The sequence below is a fragment of the Schistocerca gregaria genome, chromosome 3, assembly GCF_023897955.1.
Source record: "Schistocerca gregaria isolate iqSchGreg1 chromosome 3, iqSchGreg1.2, whole genome shotgun sequence".
In the NCBI taxonomy this organism is placed as follows: domain Eukaryota; kingdom Metazoa; phylum Arthropoda; class Insecta; order Orthoptera; family Acrididae; genus Schistocerca; species Schistocerca gregaria.
The window spans coordinates 616,402,631-616,426,075 of NC_064922.1; the positions used below are offsets into that span (position 1 = coordinate 616,402,631).

The following is a 23,445-nucleotide window of genomic DNA, read 5'->3' on the forward strand; positions in this document are numbered from 1 at the left end:
TACAGGGTGGGTGGAGGATGCTATTGCTCAACTATGCAAAGGTGTGCACAACCACTCATGCCATGTCTGGCTACATACACAGGGGGCATGGGTGGACCATTTCTCGCTGTAATAAAGTAGAGAAGGGTTGGCCGATGACAGTCAAAAGAGATGGTACTGCACGAGATGAGATGATAGCCAATGAATCCATTAAAAACAAGAATGAAGATTGGTGATAGCAACCGGTGTAGGCTGAGTGAAGGGTCTGGCACGGCCAATGCAGTTAGGTGTCTTGGTCTGATGATGGAATTTTAGGCTTAAGGGTGTCTTTTTGGTAAGCATGACTGCGGAATACCTGTCAACAGAAAATGTGGAAATGGAATTCGGATAGACCTCTGACAAGAAGCTGTACTGTCGGGAGAATGTTTCTGGTGATGGGCCTTCATGGACACGTTGCTCATCCTGTTGTCTTTCCGTGATGAGGTCATCTATTAGTTTGACCAAGATCTGCTCAGGTGTGAATTCACTGAGATTATAATTATGTTGTCTACATTACAGTGCTGTATATTAGGTATGTGAACAACAATAATCCTACCTATGTCAGTGGAATCGTGCAGGATCCACACTGGTTTAAGTCTGTTGACAGTGACAGTTGTCAGTTTACTGTGCAGTAAAATGTCAACAGTCTTGTCATTCCACCTAATTACTTTATGAGGTCCTGGCTAGGGTGGACACAATGTTAGTCGGATAGTATCAGCGCATAACATTATGTGGTCACAGTCCTGCAGACCTCTGTGCTGCTGGGTGGTATCTTTAAATGTGCAATATGCTGCTTGCTTTTGCAGACAACCTGTGGCGGTGCTTTGTGATGACGCAAATTGTGATAATTCCATGAAATCCACCAGAAGAGTGAGGGTTTATCCATAACAATTCTTTGGGCAACACACACACACACACACACACACACACACACACACACACACACACACACACACACACACACACGTATGAGGGCATTTGTCCATTCCCCTTCATGGCATAAAAGAGCAATTTTTAGGGTGGAGTGTCAGCCTTTTACAAGACCATTACTTTGTGTATGGTAAGTTGTTATCCGAAAATACTGGACACCACACGTGACAGAGTTCAGTAAAAAGTGCCAACTTTAATTACGTGTTGGATCTGCTGTTATTTTAGCATGGCAACCAAAATGAGACATCCAGTGGCTGATAAATAAGTTTGTAGTTGGTTCAGGAATGATATCAGGAGTTCGTGTAGACTCAACCCAACACATTCTGTCAATTGCTGAAAGAATATGTAGATTCCCATTTGAATCAGGGAAGGTCCCAATGAGATGTAAAGAGACGCGCTGAAAATGGTCCTTATGAATAGAGTAAAGCCCGAGTCATGATGGTGCATGCTGTACTATTTCGGATTGCTGGCAGGCAGTGCATGCTTGGATACAAGATTTATAATCTTTCTCAACATTTGGCCAGATGAAGTTTTCTTCTTGGGCAAACCCCAGATGTGACAGTCTGTGCAATTCATCAAAAGTGGCTTGTCTCATGATGTGGTACCAGTGGAGAAAGGTGGTTTTGGGAGCCATCATGTAGTACTTGTTTTGAAGAACCAGGGACAGCATGGCTTTTGATGTGCAATCCCATTGTGTCATGCAGAAGTTTATAACATCTCCTGGATAAACAATACATGAAATCATGATGAAGTGTACTTAATATCATTTGCATTTTTTATTTCTATGTGAAACGCAAAGGCAAAGATGTAAAAGTCATTGCAGCGGCCAGCAGAGAAAGAGACTGCCACAGACAAATTGGTTGCTGGAACTAAGATGATAAAATTCCACTGTGTTTTATATATATATAACCAAATTAAGGGTAATAATTTCTTTGTTCTTGACTTGCCGATGAGTGCAGGCGCATGTAGTGCTCTATCTTTACCTATAGTAATTGCGTTTTGCCCGCTGAAACGTTTAGCCACCATTACGGGCAAGATTCTGTAAAAAGGTGTGTATCATAAGAAACTTACATTTTAGAATATAATCATATATGACACAGTGCGCTATTAATTTTGTAGACAGCTTGCAGAGCATGACGACGGTTGGTGGAAGCTCCCACCACTATGAGCATAGAAATTAAATATTTCAGCAGCCTGCCTACACTGCAGATGAAAGAAAAGTATTAACAGGAAATAACATTAATCCATTTCTCTTTCGGTAAAATTAGCAGATGCAGGAGACACTATTTTATTTCATTGTAAATTTTTAGCTAGACATTGGCAAAGTTGAACAAAGACTGCACTCCGAATTTCATATAAAATTTCAAACCAAATAATTAATATTCATAAGATTCCTGGTGGGTTAGGTCTGATCTGACTATAAAATATTCAAACAGTTACCTTTTGTGTGTCACATGCTAAGAGCAGCTTGGCAAAAATATTTTATCATGCCAAATAAATCCACTGCATATTTTTCAAGTGTAGCAATATAAGATATAACACGTTTGTAACTGTTAGCAAAAGTTATAATAACCAAAATCAATTGATATAATACAGGGTGATTCAAAAAGAATACCACAACTTTAAACATGTGTATTTAATGAAAGAAACATAATATAACCTTCTGTTATACATCATTACAAATAGTATTTAAAAAGGTTTTTTTTCACTCAAAAACAAGTTCAGAGATGTTCAATATGGACCTCTCCAGACACTCGAGCAATATCAACCCGATACTCCAACTCGTTCCACACTCTCTGTAGTATATCAGGCGTAACAGTTTGAATAGCTGCTGTTATTTCTCGTTTCAAATCATCAATGGTGGCTGGGAGAGGTGGCCAAAACACCATATCCTTAACATACACCCATAAGAAAAAATCTCAGGGGGTAAAATCAGGGCTTCTTGGAGGCCAGTGATGAAGTGCTCTGTCACGGGCTGCCTGGCAGCCGATCCATCGCCTCGGGTAGTTGACATTCAGGCCTCAAGCGAACAAACGTACAACTAAATGAAACTTTATAGCTCCCTTAATTCGCCGACAGATAGTGCTTAGCTCTGCCTTTTGTCGTTGCAGAGTTTTAAATTCCTAAAGTTGTGGTATTCTTTTTGAATCACCCTGTATAGCAAAAAAAGTGAACAGTTACAAACTAATTTACCATTTCTTTATGTAGTCACACCACAGAACGCAACATAATGTAATACACAAAATTAAAATCAAACAAAAGGGGGGGGAGAGGGAGGGGGAGGGGGAGGGGGAGGGAGGGAGAGAGAGAGAGAGAGAGAGAGAGAGAGAGAGAGAGAGAGAGAGAGAGAGAGAGAGAGAGAGAGAATAATTTGGCACCGCAACATCCAGCAGGAATAGCAGTGGCCACATGCCTGAGAATATAATATTTCATTGTAAATATAAAATTTTTAAATATATATGTGAGTGCATATATTGTGTATATGTGAATGTATATGTAACAATGAAAACAATCAATTATTGATAAAATTATTTAATTGGATAGAGGCAAAATCTACTCATCAAGTGGCGGCGGAACACACACATGACAGACTGTTGTGATTTACAAACTTTCATGGCTCCTTCAAGGGTTGAAGGGGAAGGGTGAAAGAAAAGAGCTGGAGAAGTCTAGGAAAAGAGGTAGATTTTGGGAAAGTCACCCAGAATCGTAGTTGGGGAGACTTACCATACGTGAAAAGAAGGAAAGACTGAGTGTTGGGGACAGCATTGGACGAGATTTGAAAACCTGAGAGCTTAAAATGAAAGACAGGATAATATTCAAGACAAGAGATTACTACTAAAATATCAAAAATGAGTTAATAACAGCGAGAAGCTTGAAGTGCATTGTACATAACAGAGGTGGGAGGGGGCGATGAAAAGACAATGAAAAATGAATAAAACTAAAACGGAGTGAAACAAAGAGTAGTTACAGTAAAGAAAAGTTGAGACAGAAGAAATTAACGTAAATTAAGGCCAGGTGGGTGTTAAGAACCAAGGACATGTTGTTGTGCTAGTCCCCGCCAGCAGAGTTCTGAGAAACTTATGTCTGGGGGGAGAATCCAGATGGCGCGTGTGGTGAAACAGGCGCCAAAGTCAGAATGTCATGTTGTAGAGCATGCTCTGCAACAGGATATTGCGAGTTGCTAGTATATACCCTCTGCCTGTGCCCATTCACCATAATTGATAATTTGGTGGTAGTCATGCCGATGAAGGCTGAACAGTGTTTACATAACAGCTAGTATATGACATGTCATTTCACAGGTGGCTCTCCCTTTGGCAGTATATGTTTTGTCAGTTACAGAGCTATTACAGGTGGTACGAGGGCAAGTCTTGCAGAAGGGAAGGTCACAACAGAGGTAGCAGCCATGGCTTATGGAGATGGGTGCAGAAGCAGCATAGGGTCTGACAAGAAAATTTGCGGAGATTGGAAGGGTGACAAAGTTATTCTAGGTGTAGTGTGCAAAAAGCTTAAACTAGGAAGAGGTTTTTGAATTTATTTGACCTTAAAAATTTTCTAAAACATGTATAATACAAAATATTGTAGCAGATTTCAGATGTTCATGGCTTAACCGAAAAAACTGTCTTCTGAACTTATTCCCCCCTCCCAAACCAGCAGTTTAGTTAAACAACATTGTAATGTAGTGTATACCTAAATGGATCTACTTGTGGTAATTCATTTTCTATTGCTGTATTTTCTGCAACTGTTAGGAATTATTCATTTAACTGACTAACCAGTTATTTGAATTTAAGGCCATATGTCTCATCGGTCACCAGGGAGATGAATATAATGTTTTTTCTCGCAGACTGCGTTTATATCATGTCTAATAATGCTCCAAACAGCATACGCTTTGTTCTTCAATTTTTTATAAGCGTAGTACACATTTTTTTTCCTTTTTTTTTGTAATTCAGAAGACTTTTGCAGCACTTTAACAGCGTATTTAAGTCTTGATTAGAGCTAGTCTTCTCTCTTCCTGCCAAAAGATACTTTCAATCTGGACATTGATAACCCTCTCTCAGTTTCAACTGCACAATATTTGTGTATCCACAGCACTTTTACCTCTTGCTATGTTACTTCTCTGCCTTTATCTTGTGTCCCCTAATATCGTAACTGGTGGGTCCCCCTCGTCCTGGGGTCCGAGTGACCTCCCTTCTACTCCAGCCTTTGCCAATTATCACTCTTTCCTTGCTGAGGGAGGTGATAATTGTTTCAAAAGGTAGAAATTTTTCCCCCCTAGCTTTGTGTTTGGCCATCAGCAGTACTCTATATTTTGCCCCATACAGTTAAGTTACTGGCGAACCCTTTGTTTCATAACTTTAGTTTTCTCAAGACAGTTTTCCTTTTTTGTGATACAAACTTGAGTTATAGAAGAGAGTGTACTGACTAACAACTGACCGATGAAGAAAAGGGAGCACATGACGCACAGTCAAAAGGGGGCCTATTATTATTCTATAAAAAATTGAAAGCAGTGAAAGAATTCCATAAATACTTATGGTGAGGAATGTCAGAAAAAGTACTTCCAATAAAAACTTGTCCACATGGCAAATGACATTTATTTGCTCTAGCAAACATAACTAAACATAACTACTTCACCTAAATTGCAGTCCTAATGTAGTGAATCGTGTATATTATATATTAACTGTGGCTTAGGAACAGATATGTCAAGTACAAATGAGGGGATCAGTCACATAGATCCTCAGCAGTTAGCCTGATATTTTGGACAAATTCACTTGCAAACAAATTACTAAGTAAGATATAAACAAGAGGAACTCTGTTTTAAAATATGCACCAAATTATACCACCGCCATTTACGAAAATTGTTTAACAAGGTTTGTGTTATTAAAAACAGCCTACTGAAAGAACAATCTCAGTATTGTTATATTTGCAACAAAACATATGCACAGAATTTTCTATTGACATTTTTGAAAAGCAGGCATCAATCTTACATCAGGGATTTCAGATTAGTCTTCCAAGTCCTATTTTCGTTACAGAATCTGGATGTCAACTATTGAGGGATGCACATTCACACTCATTTAACACGCATACATAGTATGATTCTGATATGCTACAAAGTATCTTTCAATATTTTTCCTACTTTTAAGCTGTTATTACAATGATTATTTAGATGGCTTTGGCTTTTAAACACTAATAATATATTCAAAATACAAAAATTAGAATCTGTAAGATATACACTATATTGCACTGAACATATATAAGAAAGCATATACAAAATAGCATATTCAGAAGACGAAAACAACTGGAATATTCAGTATGACAGCATTAAAAGTAAGTGACTGGGGATTATTAAGATACCATAATTGTGTCACTTATTCACAGCCACCAGTATAATCAGACCCGCAAAACTATCACATTAGATAGGGAAGAATTAACTATAAGTAACTGCAGATTTGTATATGCTTCTTACATAATGAGATCATGCTCCTATTAGCATGATATTTGAACACATGTTTCAGTATATAACAAGAAATCAAATTCCTTGTATATTCAGACTCTAAAAATAATATTATATATCAGCTTGTACTATTTAATAATGCATTTGCAGCTAGTTGTAAAAAAAATGGTAACAAAATTTGGTGACACTTCCTTCATAATGCATACTTTGCATTACATTTACACTGTACAATTTTCTTTCACTCTGAGGCCACTAGATATTAAAATATTTACAAATAAATATCTCCAGTGATAACATTAAAATGTTTCTGCTGTACAAAGGTTGCGATTTCAAAAGTAAATGCACACCATCCATTAACATCTTTCAACAAATATACAACTATACAATTATACAAAAAAAAACTTAACAAAGATGCTCATGCCTCTGGAAAAGTAATCATATTATACAACTGACTGCACACGTTTCCACTACAATAGCAGCACAGTGATGGCCTAGCGTATAGTTTGTGACATATGTAATGGTGTTAACATAAGCTCAAAGGCTGCATCCTTCAAATTTGCTCCCCGCAAATTAGCTTCATGGAGATCACTTCCAGAGAGGTCACAGTTCTGTATGGACAAAGAAAAACACAATGTTCACAACATTTCCATACCCTTGAGTACTCAAACTGCAAAAAGAATGTTAACTCAGTGTACACATTCATCGGGAACTCTCTCTACAATATGCAATGAGTGTCAGAAAATGTGAACTTCCAAGAACCATTTATTGCAGTCCTTTCAAAGGGTTAAGATACATTGGACTATCATGTTTTATTTGTTCGTAGCTGGTGGAAGGACTAAATGATCATCTGTTCACAATAAAAATCATTAAATTTTAACTGTTGGCAGCCACCTGGAGTGAAGTTTTAATTGTAACTGTCTGATGTTAAGGTGAGTGGGCTTATCACAGATGACTAAATTAATTTTGGTTCTTAACATTACAATAATGTTCAGCATTTGCAGTTACTTAGCACGTTTGTTCAGACTCTCTGGTAAACAAAAACAAACTGTTCTACATGTTCTACAATGCAACACTAGTTTTTTCCCCCACTTCATACAAATGACCATGCCCTCTAACTTACTACTAGTCTATTTTCCCCCAAATAGCGACATACTGTTGAATGAGAATTTCCTCCTTGCTTTGTTTCTTTGTAATAAGACAAATATCCTGATTTTTAACTCTATTTGGTCTTCATTTTTTCCACCACACACATGATAAACTACTGATGTAACTCTTCTTCCAACTCCACTAACCTATCTTCGAATCTTAAAGATTTGTAATTTACTATGTCTAAATAAGAAGTAGTGGAGGTAGTTGAGATTCTAAGAACAAATTACTTCATGTAGTAGGGAGGTGTAGGTTCAGAAACAACTGTGCACCACCACCACCCTGATCCCTGCACCCAAATTACCCTAGCACACAACTATCAATATTCTTTCACCTGAGCCCGATTAATGATTTTCAGGAACTCTCATATGTCAGTAGGGACCCTGACCACCTTACTCACAATTTATTAGCCTGCCACGGTTCTATTGTTTTAATAGAAAATTTCTAGTCTCATTAGAATGAATAAAAGCTACTTATTCTACTTCCAATAAACTGTATTTACTGATTACAAGGAGCCTGTGCGAAACTTTCACACTTTTATAGTTTTAAATGACAGTATTTGGAGTAAGTGTGGTAGTTGAGATTATGGTAATTGTGTGAATGAGAACATCTTTGAAAATGACCGTAGTATTTACACCAACCTGTTGTTGATAAAAGTTAACAATTAATGAGCATATAAAAAACAAAATGAAAGAATTAAAGAAATATAATCTACTGCTTATGACAATATTTGACTGTCTTCAATTGCTTGTAATTTCTAACCTTCGACCATAACATTTACATTTACATGTTGCTGGAAAGAAGTTTAATGAGTAATACAAATAAATAAATAAATAGATGTGAAATGTATTGGTTAGAACGTAGTGTTCAGTTTTTACATGGTGTATCACCACGACCACAATAACCTCTATTTTGAGTTTTTAATTACACATTAGGCCATAGTCGCAATAGGTAAATCATAATTCAAGGCAACAGTGATCAATGAGTTTGTCATTCTGGAAAACATATTCATTTAGGAAGGTCAACTTGTACAATGGGCAGAGATAATGGGCTACTGCACTGGTCAAGGTTATCTACGACAATGCTGTGTACAAATTATCCAGTTAATAAGCACTTTAAATATAAAAATGGTATATGTAATAAGACAATATGAAAAGGGAGCCTCTTATTAGTGATTAATAAGTTAGTAACATACAAGTATGAAGATGGGCATTTATGATACCCTCTTGCCTATGACAGTTAAAAGTCTCTTATGAAAAATTTTTCCACAAATAGTAAGTCTTAGCGCAAAGTTGGCATGCAATGTCAAAAGCCTGTTGAAAACCTTTCTAAAGATACATCACACATCCCCATATTATTAGTGTGTGTTGAGAAAAAGGTATGTTGACCCGAGAAATTACATATATAACTTTTGTGACTGATTTCAAAGTACAAAACTTGATTGTCAGGCAAATAGCATGGTAACTGATATTTTATACATTTGTTTGTGTATTAAGTCATCAAAATGTAGCATAATTTGGTACAGCTAAAAATGTCGTGTAATCTTGTGCGGCCACACTACACATCAACACAGTCCTACCCCTGTGCGATATCAACTCTCTCATCCTACTTCTGCATTGAAATCTCTTAGTCAGATTTTAATATGTCGCACTTTCTCTACCTTTTCAGTTTTCATCAATGCATATGCTTTGTTCTTTTTTTGATTGTGAATTACAATACTGGCTCGATAAAATCAACTGCAGTGTTCTATGCATCAATGAACACTGGATGAAAGACACTGAAATAGACTTGTGTGTTCCTCTTGGATATTAGTTAGTTACAAGCTACTGCATAAAAAGTATTACACATGGTGAGGTCTCAACATATGTCAAAAGTAACCTTGAATTGCATTACTCAGTTATAGACCTTAGTAGAATATGCCTTGAAGCTACAATAGAAGTAGCCAGTGTGGTAATGCATGAACAGAAAACTGTAATTGTCTCAATCTATCGAATACCACGCTCTGATGAGGCAGTATTTATAGAAAAAATTAATACTTTATTATTGTTGTCAAAATATAAACAGCATAGAATTGTAATTGTAGGTGATATTAACATAGATATAAGGGCAAAGAGAAAAAAATGTAATTCATATGATTAAGACTCTGAAGTCAAACTATTACTGTCTCAATGAAAAACCCACTAGACTGAACGCATGCCTTGATAACATAATTAGCAATGTACAAAAAGACTCCATACAATGTGATGTAACAGAATTAGGAATATCAGATCATGCACAGCTATGGCTTCAAATACAAAAATCAGCCTTCAGTTCTACAGAGAGAGAAGTGACACATAGAATTCTACGTGAATCCAATGTAAACAAACTGATAAACCAGTTAATAGAAATGGATTGGACTCGTGTAATGGATAACAAGAAAATGATCAATAAATGTTTTTCCATTTTCCTGACAAGAGATCAAGCATATAGTAGAAATGACATGCCCCTTGGTAACCAAAAGGTACCAGAGTAATATTACTCATAAGCAACAAAATACTAACAAGTGGTACACCCCACAACTTAACAGACTCCGAATACTACTGATGATTATGAAAGACAAATCTCATAACAGTGATACGGACAAGGAAAATTACACTAAAATGAGAAACCTTTACAGATTAGAAATAAAAAATGCTAAGTGCTGTGCAAATGATGAATGTATTTTAAATTCTAAAAATAAATGTAAAGCTGCCTGGACTGTCATTAAAAGGGAAATTAATAATACTAATAAAGAAAGGAGTATCCCTACTGACTGCAATATTCTCAATGAATATTTTGTAGATGCAGAAGCATTGCTCACTTGTGCAAAACAGACGAGAAGTGAGAAGTTCACTTGGACCCGAATCACATTAAATGATATGCGTAAGTCAATAAACAGATTAAGTAATTCCAAAACAGAAGATTATTATAGGCTCAGTAATCTCCTCATTAAATGTACAGCAAAAGAAATTGAAATGTCACTTCTCTCACTATCAAACAGAGTACTTGATGAAGGAATATTCCCCGACTGTCTTAGGCTCACAGTTACATTGCCTGTGTATAAAAAAAGGTGAAAGCAACCTCCCAAATAACTACAGACCCATTTCAATAGTACCAATCTTATCCAAGTTAGTAGAAAATTGTGGGCATAAGCAGATATACAGGTATTTTGAAACCAACAAAATTTTAAATGAAGAACAGTTTGGCTTCAGGTTACACCTATCAACTGTAAAAGCAGTAGAAACTTTGGTAAGCAATGTTTATGAAGGGTATGAAAAAAGGGTATCAATGTCTAGAACACTTATTGACTTAGGTAAAGCTTTTGACTCTGTGTCACATGGCATACTCATCAAAAAGTCAAAATACTATGGCGTTGAAGATAACACACTCCGACTATTCAGATCTTATCTAAGCAATAGGTTACAACTTGTATATGCAAATAAGCAGAGGTCAGAAATACTCCCTATAGAAGGAGGAATACCCCAAGGCTCTGTTCTTGGACCTTTTCTGTTCCTTGTCTATGTTAATGACTTCTCGAATTACATACCGTGTAAGAACATACTATATGCTGACGAAATGACATTAAGAAGTACAGGAGAGTACTTACAGAGTGTACTGGACAAAAATAGAGAAATGATGCAAATGGCTAATTACTGGTGTCAGGCTAACCAGCTGTGCATAAATCAAACAAAAACAGAAGAAATAATATTAGATCTCAAAGTAACTAAAAATGAAAACAAAACAGTGAAATTACTTTGACTAATTATAGACCAAAAGCTCTCATGGGAAGGACACACCAATTACCTATGTAGTAAACTAGCACGAGTACTTTTCTTATTGTATAAATTAAGAAACAGTGTGAGCAAGCAATTGTTACTCCACTCATACTATGCATTTTTTCATTCCCAACTGCAATATGGAATATTGCTTTGGGGTAACTCCCCAGGGGCTGAATGTATTTTCAGATGGCAGAAGAACGTTATCAGGTGAATGGAGGGGTTAGCACCCAGAGAGTACTGCAGAAATTATTTTAAATCTCTTGGCGTAATGACAGTGCCAAGCATGTACGTATATAACTGTCTAATATACGCCAGAGAAAATCTGAAAAAACTGAACATGAGATGTGATGTGCACACACACAGTACAACAAATAGTCACCTGTTGGACTTACCTTCGACAAGACTTGCTGTAGTCCATAATAACTGTAAGTACTTAAGCAAAAAATTTTTCAGTAAGTTACCATGCTCAGCTCGCCCAGTACCAATAAATAAATATAAGAATACATTGCAAACCTGGCTAAAAAAACAACAAATTCTATACAGCTGAAGAATTCTTAGAAACGAATCATCAAAATACATGTTTTACCTAAGTTATTAAGAGAATGTTTTGATATTATATAAGCTAGTCATTTACTGTGATTCTTTTCTTATGTGTGTAATTAATTACTGTATAAAACATTGTTTTACATAATGCTGAAGAATAGGTCTTTAGTTCCTTTTCTCCCCTTTCTGTAACTATTTGAATATCATACTGAAACTAAAACCCTCTGTAAACTTTGACGAAGCCAATTGTATGAAAAATACTGAAAGGCTAATAAAAATATTCTATTCTATTCTATTCTACTGATGAAGCCATCACTCTAATAGTCTGAGGTGAAGTCCACTACTGAATCTAATATGTTATTATGGACCAGGAATACCACTCTGAATTAAGAGATAATCTTCATTAATCTTTTTCCAGGAAGTATTTTGTAATGACAATGTCCTCCTAAATCAACTGTAACCAGATGAGTATTCTAAAGTTCTTGAAAAGCTATTAAGATTTTATTTAAGGTTTTTCCTTAATCTCAAGTGGCTAAGGTATAAACTGAGGGTGGAAACTAATAAACTGAAACTGATAACTAAAGAAACTGCTCCTATTAAACAGAGAAGAAACATGCCTCGTGGCAACAAGATGGTGTGACAAAGCAATTTGAAACAATGCACAAAGCATGGCAACATGACGAACAGAGGAAAATGGAAAAATCCAGGGAATAACAAACAAATAGCAGCCAAACAAATAAGAATTAGATGGAATCAACAACATCGAATTCTCATATGGACACCTGTATGGCATCATCCTATGCCAACCAATTCATGGGCCATCTATAAGAATCTTGCCGAAACCTTCACCTGTTTCAGATGCATTGATGACACCTGCAACCTGCGTCGACGGTGAGGACACCCTATCTACAATCCTCCAGAACATCAACAACTTATCCACCATTTGCTTCACCTGTTCATCTACATCTACATTTATACTCCGCAAGCCACCCAATGGTGTGTGGCAGAGGGCAATTTACGTGCCACTGTCATTACCTCCCTTTTCTGTTCCAGTCACGTATGGTTCACGGGAAGAACGACTGTCAAAGCCTCCGTGCGCGCTCGAATCTCTCTAATTTTACATTCCTGATCTCCTCGGAAGGTATAAGCAGGGGGAAGCAATATATTCGATACCTCATCCAGAAACGCACCCTCTCGAAACCTGGCGAGCAAGCTATACCGCGATGCGGAGCGCCTCTCTTGCAGAGTCTGCCACTTGAGTTTCCTAAACATCTCCATAACGCTATCACGGTTACCAAATAACCCTGTGACGAAACGCGCCGCTCTTCTTTGAATCTTCTCTATCTCCTCCATCAACCTGATCTGGTACGGATCCCACACTGATAAGCAATACTCAAGAATAGGTCGAACGAGTGTTTTCTAAGCCACCTCCTAGTTGATGGACTACATTTTCTAACGATTCTCCCAATGAATCTCAACCTGGTGCCCGCCTCACCAACAATTAATTTTATATGATCATTCCACTTCAAATCGTTCCGCATGGATACTCCCAGATATTTTACAGAAGTAACTGCTACCAGTGTTTGTTCCGCTATCATATAATCATACAATAAAGGACTCTTCTTTCTATGTATTCCCAATACATTACATTTGTCTATGTTAAGGGTCAGATGTCACTGCCTGCATCAAGTGTCTATCCGCTGCAGATCTTCGTGCATTTCGCTGCAATTTTCAAATGCTGCAACTTCTATGTATACTACAGCATCATACGCAAAAAGCCGCATGGAACTTCCGACACTATCTACTAGGTCATTTATATATATTGTGAAAAGCAATGATCCCATAACACTCCCCTGTGGCATGCCAGAGGCTACTTTAACATCTGAAGACGTCTCTCCATTGACAACAACATGCTGTGTTCTGTTTGCTAAAAACTCTTCAATCCAGCCACACAGCTGGCCTGATATTCCATAGGCTCTTACTTTGTTTATAAGGCGACAGTGCGGAACTGTATAGAATGCCTTCTGGAAGTCAAGGAAAATAGCATCTACCTGGGAACCTGTACCTAGTATTTTCTGGATCTCATGGACAAATAAAGCGAGTTGGGTCTCACATGATCGCTGTTTCCGAAATCCATGTTGATTCCTACAGAGTAGATTCTGGGTTTCCAAAAACGACATGATACGCGAGCAAAAAACATGTTCTAAAATTCTACAACAGATCGACATCAGAGATATAGGTCTATAGTTTTGCACATCTGCTCGACGACCCTTCTTGAAGACTGGGACTACCTGCGCTCTTTTCCAATCATTTGGAACCTTCCGTTCCTCTAGAGACTTACGGTACACGGCTGTTAGAAGGGGGGCAAGTTCTTTCGCGTACTCTGTGTAGAATCGAATTGGTATCCCATCAGGTCCAGTGGACTCTCCTCTGTTGAGTGATTCCAGTTGCTTTTCTATTCCTTGGACACTTATTTCGATGTCAGCCATGTTTTCGTTTGTGCGAGGATTTCGAGAAGGAACTGCAGTGCGGTCTTCCTCTATGAAACAGCTTTGGAAAAAGGTGTTTAGTATTTCAGCTTTACACGTGTCATCCTCTGTTTCAATGCCATCATCATCCCGAAGTGTCTGGATATGCTGTTTCGAGCCACTTACTGATTTAACATAAGACCAGAACAGCCGAGGATTTTCTGTCAAGCCGGTACATAGAATTTTACTTTCGAATTCACTGAACGCTTCACGCATAACCCTCCTTACGCTAACTTTGACATCGTTTAGCTTCTGTTTGTCTGAGAGGTTTTGGCTGTGTTTACACTTGAAGTGAAGATCTTTGCTTTCGCAGTAGTTTCCTAACTTTGTTGTTGAACCACTGTGGGTTTTTTCCATCCCTCACAGTTTTACTCGGCACGTACCTGCCTAAAACACATTTTACGATTGCCTTGAACTTTTTCCATAAACACTCAACACTGTCAGTGTCAGAACAGAAATTTTCGTTTTGATCTGTTAGGTAGTCTGAAATCTGCCTCCTATTACTCTAGCTAAACAAATGAACCTACCTCCCTTTTTTTATATTCCTATTAACTTCCATATTCAGGGATGCTGCAACAGCCTTATGATCACTGATTCCCTGTTCTGCACTTACAGAGTCGAAAAGTTCGGGTCTGTCTGTTATCAGTAGGTCCAAGATGTTATCTCCACGAGTTGGTTCTCTGTTTAATTGCTCGAGGTAATTTTCGGATAGTGCACTCAGTATAATGTCACTCGATGCTCTGTCCTTACCACCTGTCCTAAACATCTGAGTGTCCCAGTATATATCTGGTAAATTGAAATCTCCACCTAAGACTAGAACATGCTGAGGAAATTTATGTGAAATGTATTCCAAATTTTCTTTCAGTTGTTCTACCACTAATGCTGCTGAGTTGGGAGGTAGGTAAAAGGAGCCAACTATTAACCTAGCTCGGTTGTTAAGTGTAACCTCCACCCATAATAATTAACAGGAACTATCCACTTCTACTTCACTACAGGATAAACTACTAGTAACAGCAACAAACCCGTCACCACCGGTTGCATGCAATCTATCCTTTCTAAACACCGTTCGTGCCTTTGTAAAAATTTCGACAGAATTTATTTCTGGCTTCAGCCAGCTTTCTGTACCTATGATGATTTCAGCTTCGGTGCTTTCTATCAGCACTTGAAGTTCCGGTACTTTACCAATGCAGCTTCGACAGTTTACAATTACAATACCGATTGCTGCTTGGCCCCCGCATGTCCTGACTTTGCCCCGTACAATTTGAGGCTGCTGCCCTTTCTGTAGTTGCCCGAGGCCATCTAACCTAAAAAACCGCCCAGTCCACGCCACACAACCCCTGCTACCCGTGTAGCCACTTGCTGCGTGTAGTGGACTCCTGACTTATCCAGCGGAACCCGAAACCCCACCACCCTATGACGCAAGTCGAGAAATCTGCAGCCCACACGGATGCAGAACCGTCTCAGCCTCTGATTCAGACTTTCCACTCGGCTCTGTACCAAAGGTCCGCAGTCAGTCCTGTCGACAATGCTGCAGACGGTGAGCTCTGCTTTCATCCCGCTAGTGAGACTGGCAGTCTTCACCAAAACAGATAGCCGCCGGAAGCCAGAGAGGATTTCCTCCGATCCATAGTGACACACATCATTGGTGCCAACATGAGCGACCACCTGCAGATGGGTGCACCCTGTACCCTTCATGGCATCCGGAAGGACCCTTTCCACATCTGGAATGACTCCCCCCAGTATGCACATGGAGTGCACATTGATTTTCTTCCCCTCTCTTGCTGCCATATCCCTAAGGGGCCCCATTACACGCCTTACATTGGAACTCCCAACTACCAGTAAGCCTACCCTCTGCGACCGCCCGGATCTTGCAGACTGAGGGGCAACCTCTGGAACAGGACAAGCAGCCATCTCCGGCCAAATATCAGTATCAGCCAGTGACAGAGCCTGAAACCAGTTCGTCAGACAAACTGGAGAGGCCTTCCGTTCAGCCCTCCGGATTGTCTTTCACCCCCTGCCACACCTCGAGACGACCTCCCACTCTACCACAGGTGAGGGATCAGCCTCAATGTGAGCAGTATCCTGGGCAGCCACACTCGTAGTCTGATCGGGGGGATGTGTGGGACGAGTTCACAAAATCACCTGCATCTTTTTCAGTAACTGAGTAACATTCCCTGGTAACTGTCAGTTGCTGAACATCATATTGTCTTTTCCATTTTGACAGCCAAACCTTGCTTGTTGAAATATGTTACTACTGCTAAATGCAGCTGATTTTTTTCCTTTATGCCTGGGCTATTGATTGCAACTGCTTTACTGCTTTGTTGTGTCAACCATCTCAAAACAACTATGTCTAGCTCTTCATCCTCACTCCTTCCGATAACCTTTCCATTATCATCCATTTGGGCTGCATACTATCTAACAATCTTTCTTTTATGTGTCATAAATAGTTGCTTGTCCGACACTGTACATGGCAGTAATGACTTTCTATGAAGAACCTCTGTTAAATTTACCTAAAATTTCAAGTTTCTGCTTGAGCTGTGACATAACATGTTTCCTTTTAGAAGACATGATACTGAACTGTAAAGAATTTCCACAACTTCAAATATATGTACTATCGTTTAATACTGTATTCTCTAACAACTCATTTGCACATGATAATTGCTTGTTGAATGCCATTTCGGATGTGGGTTAGTTTTTTGAGGGGTCAGACTACCGAAGGGGGGAATAGTGAGAGTTTAGTGTATATAATAACACTAACATCAATTTACAATAAAGTAACCAAAGCAGTTCACTTGCTCACTGATCGGATCCAAATAATTATCAGAGGCTATCCCTACATTCTATCTGATCCAATGTTATTCACAGAATTCAGGAACGAATTTATCTGGATCAATACTGTTTCAAAATAACAAGAGTGGGTTTCATCAACTTGCATAAAATTTTCTGCCTTCACAATCATGAAAGACCAGAGTTCAAAACAAGCACCAAGCAATAAGTTTTGTTGATTTCAAAAAAGCATTTGGCAGTATCAATGGGAATCATTAGTGAAAGCCCTTCAGGAGTTTGGTGTGCACCAAAAACCTGTAAATCTCATTGGCATGACACCAAAGATTATTATACCAGGAATTAAATTTACAGGTCAATTGTCTGAATCATTTCCTTTCCAAACTGGACTTCATCTGGGGGATGGACTCACAAACTGTTGTACTACGTATTGGAAAAAGACGTGGAAGAAGGGAAAAAACTTGTCAACCAAACATCAAGATTAGTAGAAGTATTAAATATAAGCACCTTGTATTTGCAGATGATTTTGCACTACTTACAAGTAAAGTGGAAGAGACAAATCACTAGATTGAACAACTAGAAAACATAAAAGCACAACTAAGACCCAGTTCCTTTCACAAAGATGTAAATGACGCCAACATTGAAGTTTGAAACTTCTGTCATCTGACCAAACAATTAAAAAAAATCAATATTATAAGTAAGTTCATCTTTTTCCTTGCCTTGTCTCATATCATCTCAGAGTTGCCATGTTAATCTGGGTTTAGCAACGTTAGTGGTAAGTGACTCCTAAGTGACCCCAAATGAGATAGCATCAATAAAATTAAGAACAATCAAATCGAAATAATCACAACAAATCATTTCACCAACATATACAAAGAAATCTCTTTAAGCAATTTATGCTAGTGTAAAACTAAAGTGAATATCAAAGCAGTAACATGTAAACTGCAGAAACTAGAGAGAAGAATTATCAATAATAATTACGAGACAGATGTACTCTACAATAGTTGCCTAATACAGTTAACTACTGAGTAAATGAATCCTAACACAAAAAATGTGAAAAAGAATTACTGTTCTCTTTCACATAAGTATTATCAGAATCCAGACTACTCAAATAGCAACTCTGTTACTTTGTAAAAATAAAATCAAGAACAACTGGTTCAAAGTAGTCCATGAAGACTGAAAATAGTTAAACATGACAATGAAACAAATCAAAGACAAAAGGGGATTCCAAAGAGCAAAAATGTGAGACAAGTTAAAGTGTTTTTAACAAAATCAATACTCCACTACAGATGAAGAAATGACAGCTAGGTAAGAAAGAATGAGAAAGTTTTAGTTTTGAGAACAGGGTACATGCAGACAAAATAAGCAAATCTAGAAGACAGGGTGTATCAAAAGGTATGTTACCAGGCATGGTAGCTGCTAGATAGATTGTTACCATGTGGGCAGATTATCTAATGGACTTACATACTAAAAACATTTCATTTGTATGCTACCACCTTAAAGCAGAGGAGGCAATAGGTAGTTTGGACGACACAAGCTGTGCAAGGAGTAAAGGAGACAATGTTCATAAATTAAACTCTAATGGTGTCAATGTCCAGTGAGCAAGCAGGCCATGCTATTGGAACCCCACATCTGATCGATCTGCTGTCAAAGGTGTCACTGAAGTGGCCACATTTTCTAAGTTTACTGGAGCCATTTAAATTTCCTTCTTTATTACTTGCCTAAATAGTTTTGTTAGAACTGCCTACATCCTCTTTCATATTTCAGATATGCTAGCACACAAACATAACAATTTCAAATATATGTGTATTAGCAAAATATGCTCACACAGTACTTATCTACCAGTCATCACACCTTGCAACGTACCTTTTGATATACTCTGTGTATGTAGAGATTAAAGTGCTCCACTGTAACTATACTATACAAATAGCAAGACTAAAATAATTTATCAACAACACATTGAAAAGAAAATTAGCAGTATTAACAGCAAACACATAGCATCAGTTGGGTTTCTGTAAGTAAGTTAGTAGAATACATTGACTGGATGGATAGCATAATAAACAAAAGAATCAAAAGATCTAAAATGCTTTTGGGAAACTGGTATACCTGCCTAATATTGTGTAGGTCCCCTGCGAGCACCATTAGGGCCGCAACGCGATATGACGGACTCGACAAATGTATGGAGTAGTGATGGAGGGAATTAACACCACAAATTCTGCAGGGCTGTCCATAAATCCCTAAGCGTACGAGGGGGTGGTGATCCCTTCTGAACAGCACACTGCAAGGCATCCCAGATATGCTCCATAATGTTCATGTCTGGGGAGTTTGGTGGCAAGAGGAAGTGTTTAAACTCAGAATAGTGTTATCGGAGCAATTCTGGATGTTTGGGGTGATGCATTGTCGTGCTGGAATTGCCGAAGTCCATCTAAATGCACAATGGACATGAATGGATGCAGGTGACCAGACTGGTGCTTATGCATGTGTCACCTGTCAGTCATTTCTAGATGTATCAGGGGTCCCATATCACTCCAACTGCACGCCCCCACACCATTACGGAGTCTCCATCAGCTAGAACGGTCCCCTGCTGACATGCACGGTCCATTTTTCATAAGGTTGTGCCTCCACAACCATACACATCCACATCCATCCGATTAATACAATCGGAAACGACACTCGTCCAACCAGGCAACATGCTTCCAGTGATCAACAGTCCAATGTAAGTGTTGAAGGGCCCAGATGCGATGTGAAGCTTCATGCCGTGCAGTAATCACGGGTACACAAGTGGGCCTTTGGCTTCAAAAGCCCATATCAATGATGTTTCGTTAAATGGTTTGCATGCTGACACTTTTTGATGGCCCAGCACTGAAATCAGCAGCAATTTGCGGAAAGGTTGCACTTCTGTCATATTGAACTATTCTCTTCAGATGTCGTCAGTCCCATTCTTGCAGGATCTTTTTTCCGGCCACAGTCATTTTGGAGATTTGATGTTTTACCAGACTCCTGATAATGCTCGTGTGCCGACTTTAACACCACGTTCAAATTCACTTAAATCGTGATAACCTGCCATTATAGCAACATTAACTGATGTAAAAAATGCGCCAGAAACTCGTCTTGTATTGGCATTGCCAACCGCAGTGCTGTATTCTGCCTGTTTACATATCTTTGTATTTGAATATGCACACCTGTACCAGTTTCTTTGACACTTCAGTGTATATATCTTCATAAGGAAGTCAAAGCAACTTACATGCAAAACAAATTTAAAGAATTTGAAGTGCCCCTGAACGACTGTCATGTGTTAAGTGGGGTAAATCACTTTTTAATGTGTTTTTGTGAGTAGGGAAGCAGCCTTGGAAAGCAACAGTGCTTAATTAATACTAGCTATGGAAAGCTGTTTAAAACCCAGAACACGGTGATTACATTTTCGGGGTAATCTAAGGGTATAACAAAATGATTGACTATGGGTAATGGTGGGAGATATCTGTCACAATTGGTAAGAAACACAAAATTACTAAGATATGTAAAGTAAGGAAAAGGCAACCATTCACCTAAAGCAGACATATGTGAAGCACAGAAACACGTAACAGAAAACTGTGTTCACACTAGCTTTAGACTTCTTGCTCTCTTTCTATATAAGCACGAGGTGTGACAATGAAGTAATGAGACTGATGAGAAAAAAAATATTGCTTATCATTTTAGTTAAGTTTAGTGTTGTCTCCTTCAAAGTAGTTCCCTTCTGACTGCACACGCTTTTTCCTGCACTTCTGCCAGTGATGAAAACATTTCTGGAACTCATTTTCTGTAATATCCTCCACGACCCTCGTCACAGTTTTTTGGACATCTTTTGTTGTTTGAAAACAGTGTCCTTTGACTGCCATTTTGACTCTTGGGAATAGAAAAAAAGTCTCATGGAGTGATATCTGGTGAATAAGGTGCATGTGGTAGTACTGAAATTTGTTTTGATGTTAAATATTGCTGTACTGACAGAGCAGCATGGGATGGTGCACTATCGTGATGCACAATCCAATTATCAGCAAAGTTGACACAAACCGGAAGAACTCTTTTACGAAGCCTTTCTAAAATTTTTTTGTAGTAATATTGGTTAACTGTTTGTCCAGGAGGCACCCACTCTTTATGAAGATTTCCCTTGGAGTCAAAGAAACACATAAGCATGCATTTCACTTTCGACTTTAACATCCGAGCTTTTTTTTGGTCTGGGTGATCCCTTTGAGCACCATTGTGAACTTTTGGCGTTTTGTCTCTGGATTGTACTGAAAAAACCAACTTTCATCACCACTGATAACACAGCTCAACAATTCTGGAATGATTTCCTTTTTCTCTAGCATATAAGCTGCCACATTTTTCCATGTTTCTCGCTGTTGTTGTGCGAGATTTTTGGGGACCATTTTTGCACAAATCTTTCTCATGCCAACATCTTCAGTTTCTCGATTGACATTCAGTTCTTCTGCAATCATTTTCACGGATAATCTTCGATCAGATCGTACGAGTTCACGCACCCTGTCCAAGTTGAAATCCGTCCATGAGGTTAATGGTCGTCCACTGCGGTCTTCATCTTCAACATTCGTTCTGCCTTCACTAAACATTTTACGCCAACGAAAAACTTGAGCTCTTGACATAACCACCTCTCCAAAAGCCTTCTGAAGCTTACCATAAGTTGTCGTCGTGTTTTCACCCGCTTTAATGCAAAAAGAAATGGCATACTGTTGTGCAATATTATGCAGTTCCATTTCCGTGATGAGAGACACACAAACATGTGTTAACTTATTACAGCACAACTCATGACTGAGCAGTTGCATCAATGTGCCGCTTGGACTAAAAGCAGATTGTAGACCAAGGTCCAAGATATTGTGTCTACAAAAGCCTGCAGGGTTGCCACATCTTGCAAAGAAAATCAGTCTCATTACTTTATTGTTGCACCTCGTATACACAACACCAGACACCTGAAAGCTCATTCCCATGGTACAGCTGATTTTCAATTATTGGAAGTGGTTACTTGGGCTGATGGTGATGGGGAGGGGGAGGGCAAGACACACAAAGCAAGGTGGGGGTAGCTGAATAGGGTGAGGCTGATCTTTCATCAGATGCATAGTAAGACAAAAGGAGTTCAGACAATAGAGCATATAAAGGGTATACAGAGAGGGAGGGGAGTGAGGGGGTAAAGAAGAGGAAGGGGAGATGATGGAGAGATTTGCCCACTTGGGAGGGGGGGGGGGGGGGCTGATGAGTGGTAGGAAAAGGCGGCATACAATTTGTACAGGGACATTGTACAAAAGAGGGAAGGGAACAGGCTCAATAAGGCAGTGGGAAACAGGTTAGCAGAAGTTCAGGCCAGGGGGATTGTGATAGCACAGATTATACTGGAAAGTCAATGTCCACCTGTGTAGTTCAGAGAAACTATTGCTGGAGGGGAGTATCCAAATGACTTGCATAGTGAAAAAGCTGTTGCAGTCATCAATGCCATTATGAAGAGAAGGTTCAGCAACTGGATGGTCAAGTTTGCGGTCTGCTACTGTTTGGCAGTGGCGAATCATGTGAGGAGACAGTTGTTTATCATGCCCACATAGGATGCTGCACAGCAACTTTAATTAAATGGTATATAACATGGCTGCTTTCACACATGCTTCTGCCTTTTGTATGGTAGGAAATGCCTGTCACTGGATGGTTCTGGGAGATGGTGGGTGTATATATGGGACACGTCTTGTACCTGGGCCGACCGCAAGGGAGTGAATGACTCGTGGAGCACAGGATTCGAAAAGGGATGGAGAAGGATACTCTGTAAGCTGGGTGGGAGGCGAGACACTACTTAAGGTGATGGGGGGGGGGGGGGGGGTCAGATTCTAGGTACAATTTCCCTCATCTCAGGTCACAACAAGAGGTAATTGGAGCTCTGATGTAGGATATGTTTCAGCTTTTCAAGGCCAGGGTAATAATACTTTCTGATCAGAGAAAGTTTACTGGTATCAGAGGAGGAGATAGCATGGGTGATATGTTTATGAATGAGCTGAATATATACTGCTTGTCAAACAGGATATTGTCAGTCAAATGCTTTGGTAAGGTTATTGGTATATCTCAACACCACCTGCTTTCCACTGCAGATGTGGCATCCACAGGTGGCAATGCTGTAAAGGTGAAACTTTTTGGCATGGAATGGGTGACAACTGTCAAAGTGGAAGTGCTGCCAGTGGCTGGTGTGTTTGATATCAACAATCTATCCACGAAACCATCTGAAAGG

At 38.9% G+C, this 23,445-nt stretch overlaps 1 protein-coding gene across 1 annotated transcript in view; it reads right to left on the bottom strand.

Moving 5' to 3' along the window:
* Nucleotides 1-5,838: 5,838 nt before the first annotated feature.
* LOC126354317 (BTB/POZ domain-containing protein KCTD9-like) overlaps nt 5,839-23,445 on the bottom strand; it is a 41,464-nt gene continuing 23,857 nt past the window's right edge. Inside the window, exon 8 of the mRNA XM_050003873.1 lies at nt 5,839-7,005. Within this exon, the coding sequence (XP_049859830.1) occupies nt 6,889-7,005 (117 nt within the window). The 3' untranslated portion in view covers nt 5,839-6,888. The remainder of the gene's footprint in view (nt 7,006-23,445) is intronic.